The sequence below is a fragment of the Papaver somniferum genome, chromosome 7 (assembly GCF_003573695.1).
Source record: "Papaver somniferum cultivar HN1 chromosome 7, ASM357369v1, whole genome shotgun sequence".
Taxonomy (NCBI): domain Eukaryota; kingdom Viridiplantae; phylum Streptophyta; class Magnoliopsida; order Ranunculales; family Papaveraceae; genus Papaver; species Papaver somniferum.
The window spans coordinates 251181411-251196195 of record NC_039364.1 but is presented as its reverse complement, the minus strand read 5'-3'; the positions used below and the strand labels follow the sequence as shown (position 1 = coordinate 251196195).

At 35.3% G+C, this 14785-nt stretch overlaps 1 protein-coding gene across 1 annotated transcript; it reads right to left on the bottom strand.

Moving 5' to 3' along the window:
• Positions 1–13630: 13630 nt before the first annotated feature.
• LOC113296331 lies at positions 13631–14311 on the bottom strand. Its single transcript, XM_026544638.1, has one exon. The coding sequence runs from the start codon at positions 14309–14311 to the stop codon at positions 13631–13633; it is 681 nt and encodes a 226-aa protein (XP_026400423.1).
• Positions 14312–14785: the final 474 nt, after the last annotated feature.

The following is a 14785-nucleotide window of genomic DNA, read 5'->3' as shown; positions in this document are numbered from 1 at the left end:
TCCGTCTCCCACGAATATACCTACGAGTTTTGTTCCGTCTTTTGATAAATCAAGGTGAACATGAACCAATTAATAAACCGGTCTTATATTCCCGAGGAACAGCCTAGTATTATTGATCACCTCACAATAATCTTAATCGACGCTGCGAAAAAAGATATTGTGGAATCACAAACGATGAGACGAAGTGTTTGTGATTACTTTTCTATCTTTCCTATCGGAGATATAAAATCTCGAGCCAATTATTACAATCGTACTCGTAACGATAGAAGATGCAAGATCAGATCACACAACTACAAGAAAAGTAGTATCGGTCTGGCTTCACAATCCCAATGAATTCTTTAAGTCGTTAACCTGGTTTAGAAGAAGAAACCAAAGGTTAAAGGAGAATCGACTCTAGCTATGCAACTAGTATCACACGTAAGGTGTGGGGATTAGGTTTCCCAGTTGCTAGAGTTCTCCCTTATATAGTTTTCAAATCAGGGTTTGCAATCAATTTTAGCTTGGTAACAAAGCATTCAATATTCACCGTCAGATGAAAACCTGATTAGATTCAAGCTAATATTTCTCAATCGTTGGATCGAAAACTTAGCTTGTTACACACAAATGAAATGTCCAATTTTGGGTTTACGAACCGTTCCCAAACATTAAAATTTGTTGGTTCAACAATAGTTAACCAAATGGTTAGCTATATGATTACTTTCATATCAACCATATTCTTCTTCACCATAACTAGTTCAAATGACTCAAATGAACTTTATAGCCACGGTTTGCAAAAGCATTCCTTATTTTAAATAAACATGAGTTCAAGAACAACCGGTTTTAGATATAACCTGCTCAAGTTCGCGGACTGGGTTCGCAGACTTAAGATCATGGAAGGAGTTCACAAACTCCAGCAGAAATTCTCGGGTCAAGAACTTCCGCCAGTTCGCGGACTTGGCTCACGCCACTTCCATTTCTCTTGATCAACAAATTTCGCAAACTTTGGTTCAAAGAATAAGGATTTATACATATATGTGTTTCCACAACAATGCTTATATCCTACCAATGGTTATGTAATCTAAACTATCATTTCAATCATTGAAACATTCTCAGAGGACGGATATAGCCGTTATTCACAGAACATTTTTCGTCAGAGAAATTTTCAAAGTGATTGAAACATAACATGACTTTCGTCACTAGGTAAAGTTGAATTCAGCTAAAGCAAAAGCTTACCAACATATATTTCGATAAATAGATAGGCGAGATAAATTCGGGTCGAAATAGCAAATGTGCATAATGAAAGTCTATATATCAAAACGAATTTTGTCTCAAGAGTAGGAGATAGAATAGATAGACTTTTTAGTGACAGATAAGTTCAAGTCTCCACATACCTTTTAGTCGATGAAGATCCACCAGTTATTTGAGTAGTCCTTCGTCTTGTATGATGATTTCCATGGAGTTCTTGAGCTCAACTACACTTTCTATCCTAGTCCGAGACCTTTATCTATGTAGGCTAGAAATCAAGACTTATAGTTTTGATCACTAACATTGACAAACATGCTTGAGATAGCAACGCATGCGAGTTCGACCGAGCAATGCTCTAACAATCTCCCCCTTTGTCAATTTTAGTGGCAAAACTATTAATACATATGGAATACAAAAAATAAATAAATTAACTTTTGTAGCTCCTATTCCACATGCCTAATCTTCAATATTACTCGAAATCTTCGTCACTTCCAAGTACTCCAATGATCCCAAAGGTTGTAAGTTTAGCATCATCGTTGTTGAAAATCCGTAGCTATAACAATAAGAAAACAATAGTTCTCAATCATTGTTATACAGTGTCATAGTATCATCGTCAAAGTCCAATTGTATCACAACTTCAACAACAATACTATGGTGATATGTATCACTCCCCCTTACATAATGATCCGAAAACCATATGTATTTGTAGTGTGAACTACATATTAATTCTCCCCATTTTTGTCAATAAAATTGGCAAAGGTACAAGAACGGGATCGTAATGAAATTTCCGAAAGAGACATTTCTTGACCAAAAGAAAGCAAAAATATCAACTTGTTCTTTAGATGAAATCATAAAGTCGAAGCTAAATGCATTCATCAAGGAGTTTGTAAAGATACAAGATAACCCCTATAATATTCCACAGCTGCACTCCCCACAAAGATATGACAATTAAGCGCAAGTTCAAAAGAACTCTCCCCCATTAAATGTCATTCCCGAAAGAACAACAAGAGCGACCTTAATTTCGAAAGAAAAGAAGGATTTCTTTGGACATAAAAAATCACATACAAGTATGAATTTGAATCCAAAAAGTTCAATTAAATTAACCACAAGAGAGCCCATGATTAATTTAATCGACAAATGCTCAAACATAAGTGAACTTATGGAGACTTAAAAACTACAATTAGGTTAATCACAAGAGGACCCGTAACTAATCTAATTGAAATACACAACCAAATTAATCACAAAAGTAATCAATTTAATAGGTCATGCTCGACATAAGAAAACTTACGGAGCAACAACTAAATAACCAAATAAGATGATTAACTTAGTTGAAAATGCTCGACATAAAGTACCTCACGGAACAACAACATAGCTAATCAAAAATAATCAACTTGGTTGTTTAATGCTCAACATAAGACACTTTACGGAGCCTCACAGTAATACATAAAATATGGATCAGGGAAGATCAATTACTGCGGAATACTCAAGGATTCGTTCTATTTCCATCACTATTTTCACAATGACATACAATAGACATAATCCTTGCAAACAAAATATTTTAACCTATCTTCCATAAAAGATTGACAATATAAGCTTAACTTTTGTATTTTTCAAAAGTCCGTTCATTCTTTTATCAATACATGCATATCGACATACGAAAGACTTTACTTTTGACAAGATATGGGACAATCATAGTTCACGGACGTAAACACACATATCCCGTAACAATATTGCAATATATAAAGATTAATACTGCAAAAATCATCTTCCAAACAAATTTAGAATTTAACCAAATAAATCTAAAAACATGAAGATGAAAACGTTGGACATAACTATGTGTGATCACAATAACGGCTATTCCAAACACTAGTTATTCTTCTAATGAAAACAAGAAAAATAGAAGATTTACTATACAAAGAAACTCCTATAGGGAACATGATCTGAAAAATACTAGATCCGGTAAGCAACCAGAGATTGAACATGGACGAGCTCATCAGATGCTTTCTTCAGTTCGTTTTTCAAAAACTCAAGATTCCTTGTTGCAATTCCGAGTTGTTCACGAACGTCTTCAAAATCTTGAAGAAGATTTCCTACCAGTTGTGATGATATTTGAACTGGTAGTTTGTTTTCATGATCAATGGCATGAAGGCATGTTATGAAAACAGGATTCTCATGAAACTCGATAGTCTTCCCTTCTTTGACTTCATCATCTTCGTTTATTCCATTCATGGTGCACACCAAATTGGTAAAACCCTTTGACCTTTCAAAACAATGTAACACGGGATGACACCCAAGTATACAAATACGTTCCACAGAAAACCCTAGGAAACTTGTACACGTTCGCGTGGGCCAGGAGTTCATGCACGGGTGATCACGGTCTTAAGATGTGACCAAAAAAAGAATGGAGTTCGAAAGTCATGATAAATAGTTGAGAACCAACTATTTAGAGGAAGTACACGCAAACAAGGAAGAAAAATTCTCAAGGACAAAAGATCATGATTATCTACAAGAGAGAAACTGGGGCGAAGCTCAACAGAATTTAAAGATAAAAAAGGAATAAGAAGAAAAAAGAAATACAACCTCGACAACACTTCTCAAGACACACTTCTTGAGAACAATGAGCATCCTTCTTAAATTAAAAGAGGGATGTTGTATTGGGCAATCATGGTGTATTAGGTTGAGCATTTTGCTCATAAATTTTGACTTCTTCTTTTTCTCCCTCAGAAGGATTTAGAGACAGATCACATGACATAGTTGAAGGAGTTTTATTAAGAGAGGAACTAGGAGTACCTGAGTCAATCGCTTTCCATGATTTTTTGATACCCCGTTTGAGTCTGTTTATGCTTACCTTTAGTTTTGAGACTCGATTATTGATATGTAAGCAATCTGGAGCTGAACTCTTGGAATTGCGGCCTTCTCCAGGGAGAGACAAAAAACTTGACTTTTCCTTCTTTCTCCTATGTCTTTTCCTCTTTTCAGAGTTATTTAAGAAGTCAGTTACTCTTCGACCATTCTTCCTTCTACCATTTTTCGTTTCAAAAGCACAAGTAAGAAAATACTTATCATAGTAGTTTTCTTGATTGTCGAAAGTGCATTTTACTCCAATAATGTGAGAGAGCGGTTTGATAACTTCTTTATACATCCATGCAATCATGTTGTGAAGTTTTTCATTCCTTAACGAAACTGACATCTTCGCTCAGAATGTCCTTTCTTTCCACAGAAATAGCACTTAAAAGATTTATTCTTAACCGTTCTCGTGTGAGTAGATTTGGAAGAAGTAGACTCCTTGTTTTTAGGTGCATTACCAGCTGCGAAAGTTTTTTCACATGAAGAATTATCAATAGCCTTAACAAAGTTGATCTTACCAGTTTTTGGAGCGTCTATTTCTTTATAGCCCAGACCACGTGTATCACGATGTTCTTTACATGCTCCAATCATAGAGGACAATTTTGTAGAGCTAGAATTGAATCTTCTCAGACTCTCTTCCAGTGATTTCACTTTATCAAGAGCAACTGCAAGGTCAGGCTCCAAGGATTTTTTTTTGGCAATAAGACTAAGTTCTTTGTCATCAAAACATTTTTGTTAAGATTCATATCTTGCTTCAGATTCTGCAAGTTTCTCTTCCAACAAGAAGTATTTTTGATAAAGGTTATCACATTCAAGTGACTTCATACGAAGGTTTTCCTCAGAATCCTTGAGGATCGATTCGTTAGAACGATTCGAAAAATAAACACCTGCTTAACATCTTCTCAACTTCTTGTTTTCTCGACAGAGAGGAGTCAGAAGAGGTGAGACATGAGAAGTTGTAATGTTCTTCATATTTCACGAATCCATAAAATTCATATACTCTGAGACTTCCTCATCAACATCTCTATCAATATCTGAATCACCTTCATCAGAAAGTTCATCCAACTGTTCTTCTAGGAGAGTTTCCCAATCAACAGTTTTTACATCAAGAGAATGTTTAGATATTGACTTAGATATGACAGTTCTCTCAAGTGAATTCAATCTTTTAGAAAGATCCGGTAATTTCTGAACTGGTATGTTATTAGAGATAACACCTCTGTCCATAGAGTCAGATCGCTACAAACACAGACTTGTAAGGTCTTAAACGTGTTTGCCTGCTCTGATACCAATTGAAAAAGTGGGAGCACAACAACCACACCCAACAATTCGATTAGCAATCTGTATGGACAAACTCCAATATACTTTCTAGAGAATCAACTAGACAATCAGACTCAATCTAGATAAAAGTATATCAAAGAGTTTATATCTCAATCTCTCGATTTGGTCTTTACTCAAGCAAATAGAAATCTGCGAGTCTTTATCAAAGAGAGATAACTTGGATGGTACCAAAGACCAATATCCAAGTGTCAATCAATTTAAATCAACAACCAAAAGGTCGGATATTCTAATTGATTGAACAACGCATAACTTGTGATATTTCAATTATATACACAAATATAATGCAGAATAGAAATAACACAGACACTAGAATTGTGTTAACGAGGAAACCGCAAATGCAGAAAAAACCCGGGACCTAGTCCAGATTGAACACACACTGTATTAAGCCGCTACATACACTAGCCTACTCCAAATTAACTTCGGTCTGGACTGTAGTTGAACCCCAATAAATCTCACACTGATCCAAGGTACAGTTATGCTCCTATGTCTCTGATCCCAGCTGTAGATACCGTCGAAATCCGTTACGATCTCTAAATATTCAAAATGGAAATCACGTGGAAATTATTATTATACGAAGACGCCACCCAACTTAGGGAGTTGGGACCCAAAATAAACACTGGTCCAAAACAGAGAAAAAGTACGGGAATCAAGATACGGGCTAGGAAGGTGTGAGACACCTAGCTCTTCCAATCCGAAAATTGGCCTCTACTTTATAATTGGGACTTTAGGATTCTTGACCGTTAGAATAAATATGAGATAATAAATCCATGAAACTATATAATACCAAAAACATTAAATGTGCGTGCCTAATCCAAAAGCTAAACCTGCTCTCAAAACAAAATCAAATTAATATTATTATAGCATAAATAATCACCGATTATTGTTATTATTATTGATGAAAAAAACTAAAACCATTCAAGATGACAAATCAAGAATATTATTATTATTTATTATTGTGATTAACATAAGAGAAATATATTAATCAAACACCAATAACATGTTTCAAGAAAATCTTGTATTAACACGAACGACTACCTTGCATATATCCACAGTACCCTTATTCACTCTAGCTTAAGCATCCAAACCAATCACAGAGATATTATGAGTTTACTCAAGCATGAGATAAAAATAAAATCAAGAGTTCGAAACCACCCACTAATTATCAATCACTGTTCAAACGTGTTATGGCTAGTGTAAATTTCTTATTAGTGCATGTGATAATGAAATATTCAAATCAAACTTGATTAGATGAAACGTATGCAAAGGCTTGACATAAACTGATATAAGACAAAACGATGCAAAGATTTCGGCACGTGATGGAGGCAATAGTGATCAATTTTCCATTCAAGATGCAAACAAATTACATATCAAACAAATGACTCACACAATTAATTAAATGGAAATCGTCGCAAACCTGTTTTCGCCTCCAAAGCTTTAAAAATGCTACTTAGATTATGTGAATCCAACAATCTATTTGCCTTTGAAATCGTATCCGAACACCACTGGCACCTTTAACAATCCATTATTTCACCGAGGGATGGTCATGGGGCGGGTATCTTGTATCCCAGTCACTGCCCCGTTCAAAAAAAAAAAAACCACACCCTCTCCGTTACCCGCTTGATCTGGGACTGGACGGGTATGGGAAATATCCGTACGGGGCGGATTTTTTACGGGTTACCCATAACATTAAACTCAAATATGACGAGTTAATTTAATAATCATACCTAAGTTCAACCAATAATAATAATAATAATTTAAAATTTAAAACTCATAAATTCATCGTAAAACAAGCAAAGAAAAACAAATTGGTCTATAAACGAGCATCACTCATTTTAGTTCTTAATTATTTCTTATCAAGTATCTTCCTCCATGTTGATCACCTCATCGTCTGCTTCAGTTTCTTCCCAAAATGTTTCACCATCGAATTTTGATCCACCTAGCCAAAATAAGAAAGTGTATCATATAACCATAATGATGTATTAAATGTAAAAAAAAAAATATTTCAATAAAAAGAGAATTTCATTACCATTCAGCATATCCCATAGTCAGTCTTGAGCGCACATCAAAGCTTCCAACGTTTTTGGATGAAGTCTGTTACGTTGGACACTCACAAATCTACCTCCGGTACTAAAAGCTGATTCGGAAGCTACCGTTGAAACCGAAATCGCTAAAACATCTCTAGCCATACACTGCAAGACTGGATATTTAATCCCATTTGTCTTCCACCAAGCTAGTATGTCAAAATTACCAATCCTAGGTAAAAGATCTTCTTCTAAGTAATTGGTTAATTCTGACTTAACACTACTAGTAGGAGCAATATTAGAGACAAACATATCAAACTTTTCCAAAGGATCTACGTCATCGTTAAAACCATGCATCTCTGAAGTGAAAGACAAATCATTTTGGCTAACAGCTGTTTCAGCAAATTTTACTTTCAGTTCATACTCCGTCGGCAAATCAACGCATAAATCGCGTACTCGATCAATTTCGATTTTTGAAAAAGGTTGACCATAAATTTGTGGAAAATAAAACTCAATCAATTTCATCTTAAACCTTGGATCTAACATAATTGCTACGGCCATTACTCCATTGATCACAAACCAATACTCTTCAAACTTCTCTATCATTTCATATGTCATTTCCTTAATCACACCAACTTTAGATTTTTTCCACTCATTTAATGACAATCTAATATCACAAAAACTTGGAAAGAAAAGGTTGGTGGTAGGATATTTTACTCCGGAAAACTTCTCTGTGAAGGTATAAAATATCTTATACTTTTATCTTTTCTTTTCTTTTATAATATAATATAATATAATTTCTTAGTTTAAATATAATATAAATAATTAATGATATCTTATACTTTTACCTTTTCTTTTCTTTTATAATATAATATAATATCTTAGTTTAAATATAATATAAATAATTAATAAAAATATAAAATCCTAAAATGGGAACGTACGGGGCGGGTATGGGGCGGGGACCTAGAATCCCATCCCCGCCCCATCCCCGCTTCACTAATTTCGGGTATTACATACCCAACCCCAATCCCGTTTGTACGGGTAAAACCCTATCCAATAGGGGCGGATACCCACGGGAATGGGTTTGGGTGGGGCAAATAACCATCCCTAATTTCACCCAAAATTTCTCCCCTGGATTTCTGCCGAAATTTTGCCTCCAACTGATTTCTACGGAATTTTTCCTTCCCCTAAACACCAAAACTAGCTCCCTATTTATAATTTTTCTCAAAAATCATAGCCACATGTTTAAATGACGTCGATCTTATGGCTCACATTAAAACCCTAAATATTATTATTTATTTTAAAAATATTATTATCATTTTCATAAAATCATCCGGTATTATTACCAAAGTCTAAAGATATTCATTTAAACATAGGATCTTCATATAATGGAAAGACTTGGGAACAAATCAACTAAAATGTCAAAAAGATGTCGACATTTGATTGGGGTGGAAGCTAACTTATGAGGCTTGTACTAGACAACGAATATCTCAAAAATGGATATGAACCTGGTGGACTTGGTGGACGTCTAACTTAGACTAGTGGGCGTCAGTGTGTGGACTATCATTTTTGCTCAAGTCTAACTTAGTGGACGGACCTATTGCAAGACCTGCTAATTTGACAATGGCCTCTAATTTAGCTTGAAACCCATTTTGAGGCATACTCATTTTTTTTAAGGCATACTCATCCATTATATTATCTAAGATGGGTTTATAAGGGGTGTCTAAAGGTAGTCTAATTACCTATATATCTCTAAATAATTTCAACTTGTCATAATTCCCTTATCCTCAAAGACCTAAAATTAAAAATGAAAAATAAACTTTAAACTTAAACATCTTGGATTCCAATTCAATAAAGAAATTAATCAAACAAAGGAAACACGAATCGAAGTGAGCGATGTTGGAATGCGAAATCCAAATCTCAATTGCTCTTAGATGTATTTTAGAATGTATGCGTAACAAACCCATCTTGTTTTTGAGTGATTTTATTTTGTTTGATCGGTAGAATATGATTTCAAAGATGAAATTAGGGTTTTCTGAAGATCAGTTCGGCTGATCTTGCAATATCAATTTTGAGCCGAACTTAGTGTATGATTTAGAGAAACACTATGTTCGGCTAATGCGACTTTACAATATTTTCAGCTGAACCTCAATTTTCCAGCCGAACCTCCATTTTCCAGCCGAAGCTCAATTTTTCAAGCCGAACCTAGTGGATGATTCAGTTTCTGAGTGAAGTTCGGCTGATAACTTTTGATCCGAACCTCTATTTTTTGAAATTATACCTAGGTTCGGCTGACAAGTCAAAAGTTATCAGCCGAACTGTTCATCTGGTCAGCAGATCTGGGTTTTAAAAGTTCAATTTTTTGGCATATTCAACTTATAAAAGGAAATTAAACCTCGATAGAAGTATACCTCTGATTTGAATCACACATTTTGGTCATTTCTAATCACTAAAATCTCAAAAGTCAAAACCCAAGCTTTTTTTCTTCACTTCTTCTTCTTCCTCTCAAAAATCCCAACTCTTTCACATAAATTTGATTTTTCTACTAATTCACCACTAATAATTTAATGTTTAATCAATCCTTCAAATTCATAATTAATCAATTCTAATCATAATCATTTACACGAATTATATAAGGGTAGTTATTCCATTATCAAAAATGGTGGATGAGGGGTGATGTTATTTTTTATTTAGCGCCCCTATTTTGGCATTATCTAGTATGCCTCAAAAAAATCTAGTATACCTCAAAATAGGTTTCTTTAGCTTTACTAGTATAGGCACAATGGGCTTTTATTAATTGTAAAGATATCATGGCTTTTAGACTCAAATTGGACTTCCCATCTAGACCATTTCGGATACGATTTCGCGGCAACTTTCGTGACTGTGCAAAATTGGGGTGTCTACAGTTGTCCCTCTTTGACAAAGGTTTACGTGCAACTGAATGCCATAGACATACACACCAATTTTGCACATTTATTTTGTTGGATTCCTCACTTATAATTATCCGGGATGACACTAGAAAGTTCACCCGAATTATTTTTAAGTATTTTAATTTTGCACGAGTACACATCTGCATGATAGAGATCACGACGAAGCGGTACTCATGGCATTTCAGCTGTAACGAAAACAGGCCGCGCTTTATTACATTGATTCCTCTAACAACATGCTACAACATCACATCAATTGCATCGTCTGACTAGTGGCTCTTCAATCTTTAAGACTTTGCTCAAATATTTTCATCATCTCTTGTCCTTTCTACGATCCGTATGGAGCCTTAGATAAATAATTTGCTCCGAGCATTCTTGATTGCCACAATCCTTATGTAGAAAGTAAGCCTCACTTTTCCTTTGAGCTTTGCATCCAAAGTCTAGAGAAACCATGTAATTGATGACCTTGCAAAAGAGTTATTAGTAGCACATGTTCCTAATAAATACTAAATTATTATTTTTTATTTTTTTATGAAGAAACAAATCCTAGAACAAAAGGTGAAAAACAAAATACTCAATATATACAAAGGTTTAGGAATCCTGACCTGCCACGTGTCTGATAGATGCCACCAAAAATATTACCTTCCCCATCCAAATTTTCAAATCTGTCAATCCTCCCAGCTATAATTAACTTCATCAATTGGCTTCAAACTGTAAAACGATTCAGGATTTTGCTGCTTTCCAAGGATGACGCTCGATGCTTCAAATCTTCAATTTTCTTCACACGACTCTTCTTTTCCTTTATCTCTTTTAAGTGCTACTCAATTTTCCCAAGCGGTTGTTTAATAACCATTTTTTACTCATTTTTTTTCTTTTTTTTTTCTTTTTTTTTTCGTTTTCATTTTCAATTTTTTTTTCAATTTTTTTTCTTTTTTCATTTTCATTTTCATTTTTTTCTTCTTTTTTCAATTTTTTTTTTCGAACCTACCCGTTTGGACGTCCGTTGCTCATAGAACTTTAGGAGATGACGTACAAGACTAATGATGACATACAGACAAACATATCTCTCTCTATGACTTCAAACCAAACACTACAAAGACGAAGACGTATTCGACTGATGTGGGCCCCATATGATACGGCGATGACCCTCTTGATGGACTGACTCAATAATAATCCTCGATTTTTTTATTTTTGTATTTTTTTTCTGACTGACTCAATGACACTGAAATAATAATTCTTGATTTTTTTTCTTTTCTTGACGGAATCAGTAGGACTGAAAATAATAGTTCTTGATTTTTTTTCTTCTGACTGACTCAATAAGACTGAAAATAATAATTCTTGTTTTTTTTTTCTTTTTTTTTTGATTGACTGACTAATGGGGCCAAACACGGTGATGACTCTGCCCCTACTGACACTATGAGAGAGATATTGGACTCCTAAAAAAATTCTCCTTAAGTTTTATAAGCGTTCGTCGCCCTTAAATAGATTTGAGCACTTACCTAGGTATGGTATTTCTTGGGTTGACTAACAGTTGCTGGGCCTGGATCATGTTGACTGCCCTGATCAAATGGTTGAACAATTCTTCTATTTTGTATGATTCTCAGATCTTCTCGACATTCTGCTTGCTTCATCTTCTTGAACCCTGTGTCTGAAAAATTATTCATTACCTTCTGATTAACTGCATTCTTGAACCTTATGCTGGGAAAATCATACAGTGCCTTCTGATTAAACCTTATGCTGGAAAAATCACTCATTGCCTTCTGATTAAACCTTATGAACCTTTTGTTGGAAAAATCATTTGTTGTCTTCGGATTAATATCTTTCTTGAACTTTGTGCTGGGAAAATTATTGATTACCTTATGATTATTAATTGCTTCCTTGAACCTTATGCACCGATTATTATTCATTGTCTTATGACCATTCTCTTTCTTGAACCTTCTGCTGGGAAAATCATTCACTTCCTTTTGATTAATTGTTTTCTTGAACTTTATGCTGGGAATATCATTCTTTGCATTCTGATTAGTTGCTCCATCATTTTTCAAATTTAATAACATTGTAAGAAATTGTTTACTTAGGTGGAGGATTCATCGTCTTGCCTTTATTTGGTGGAAAAATCTCATCTTCATGTGTTTTGAATCTCTCTTCCTTCTTATCATTGGTCTTCAACATCTATTGTGGCCTTAACTGCAGTGGTTTCTTTTCTACTAAATTTACTACTTCTATCTTCTGTTTTGGTACATTCTTGCATTGTATCCACATTTTGGTCGTATCCATCTTCTTTCTATGAGGTGCCCTTAAAGATTGATTTTCCTTGTTTTGATTGACAAACTTTACTTCTTTGGCCGGTTCGGGTTTTTCTTTTTGGTGGTTCCACAGTACCCACGGCTTGTCAGTGTTCTCAAACACTTTATTTATACCAAGTATATGTTCTCCAAAATATTTTTCCTGCAAACAAAATCTTTTTGGGTTTTTAGTTTTTCATCATTTTTTTTTTTTTGGATTTTTTGAAATATTGGAAATAAAAGACGACTTATTTACAGATTCAGGTGGTGTACCCTTAATCGGTCGGATTAACTCAATAGAATGAGTTAGAGACTTACCTGACTCATCCTCTATTGTTCTTACCACTTTTTCTTTATCCTCTTCTCTTACAGACTTCAACCTGGGTGATGGTTGTGTAGGAGGCATTGTATTTTTATCCCTGAGATGAGGTGGCTTGTAAATGGGTCTGCTTCTTGCTACATTTTGAACTTCATCACTACCGTCACTTTTGACCGGATCCTCCCACCTAAATGAAGATTGATTTGTTGCATGCACTGGATCAGGCAAGATATCTGAGAGGTATACTGGACTTGCGGGTGGTTGATTGGAACAAGACAAGATCTTTGAAATATGCACAGATCTAACAGGTGCATCTCGCTTTGGTCGAAGGTCGGAGATATACACAGGCTTTGCTGGGAAATGGTTGGAATGTGGCACGTTCCTCGGTTGCTCAACTCCATAATAATTAATGTGAACAGGTCGATTGACAGCAGATTCTTGCTTGTAGATTGTGTCGGCTGAATTTGTCTGGTTTTCTACCAAGACAAAATTGACCTTGGGTTCCCTTTGATGATAGGGTATTAGGTGGTTTGCCTCTGCAAAATTCCTCTGAGAACGTCCATATCTTCCCTGATTCCAGTTCTGGCTCTGCCCCTAGTGTGGTCCTTCGGGTACTGCAATTACTGATGCAACTGTCATGGTATTCACTTGATTTTCTTCCATAAATGTTGTTCATCCATTATTATTATTCCCATTAGAGTTCTCCAGATTGGTAAAAATTATCATTCTGCCCGTGTCTAATGCATTTTGAATCTGTGAACCCGCCTTCCATAAAGAGTGTAATGTTGGATGGTAAGATGATATCCGCCGGTTCCAATATTCATGGTTCAAACAACTCATTATAATATCTACCATCTCTTCTTCGGTTAATATCTCATCGATCTCTAATGCCTTGGTCCTCCATAGTGGAAAGAACTCCGTAAATGACTCAGTGGGTCCTTGTTTAACCGCCTCTAAGTGTTTCCGAGTAAATTGAATTTCAGGGACCAACATAAACCGTCTCACAAACATATTGACCATATCCTGCCATGTCGAAACTAGACTTGGGTCTGTCTTCATCAGCAAATTTAAGGCCAGCCCGGTCAAACTTCTTTGGAACAATTGGACTAACAACCCATCATTAATACCTAATAGTTTCAAGTACCCAACATACATGCGAATATGAGTTTTCGGGCACCCAGTTCCATCATATCTGTCCATATACGGAAATTTGAATCCATGAGGTAAACGAATATCGGGATAATGATATAGCCCATGTACATCTATTGTATCCCCATCAATTTTCTGTAGAGTCCTCTCGATCTCTTTGAGCCTCTGAGCTGACTGTCTTTCGTGTGTTGTAATCTTTGCCATTTTATCGAAATTTTCATTTTTAACTTCCTCAAAAATGTCTTCTTCAAAATTATTTTCTTTTAACCTCTTTATTATTATGGTTAATTTTATCATCCCCCATTTCAGACCCATCATGTTTTCCTATGGACTTAGCAATGCCCTTGAGAATAAACTTCTTGGTCTCGGCTTCCAATTCTGTGAACTTGGTATCCAACATCTTTTGGAATTGTTCGCGCAACCATGACAATGCCCCAGTGTCGATATTCATTTCGGATTCTATAGTCATGTTCCTGTTTCAAAGGAAACAAAAAAGATATATGGTAACACAAGGGTGCTTATGTCTCAGAATTTGTGCAACAATGAATGCAGTTTACAATTAATGCACGTGCATGCAGGTTTCACTAACTCTTGGGTAGGCTTGGGCTACCTTAGCAAAATATACCTCAGACGTAGTTAGACTATTCTTCTTTGGTACTGGGCTAAGGCTTGTGGTGG

Coding starts and splice junctions, on each gene's coding strand:
- LOC113296331 (XM_026544638.1), bottom strand. CDS start 14,311: ATGGCAAAGATTACAACACACGAAAGACAGTCAGCTCAGAGGCTCAAA.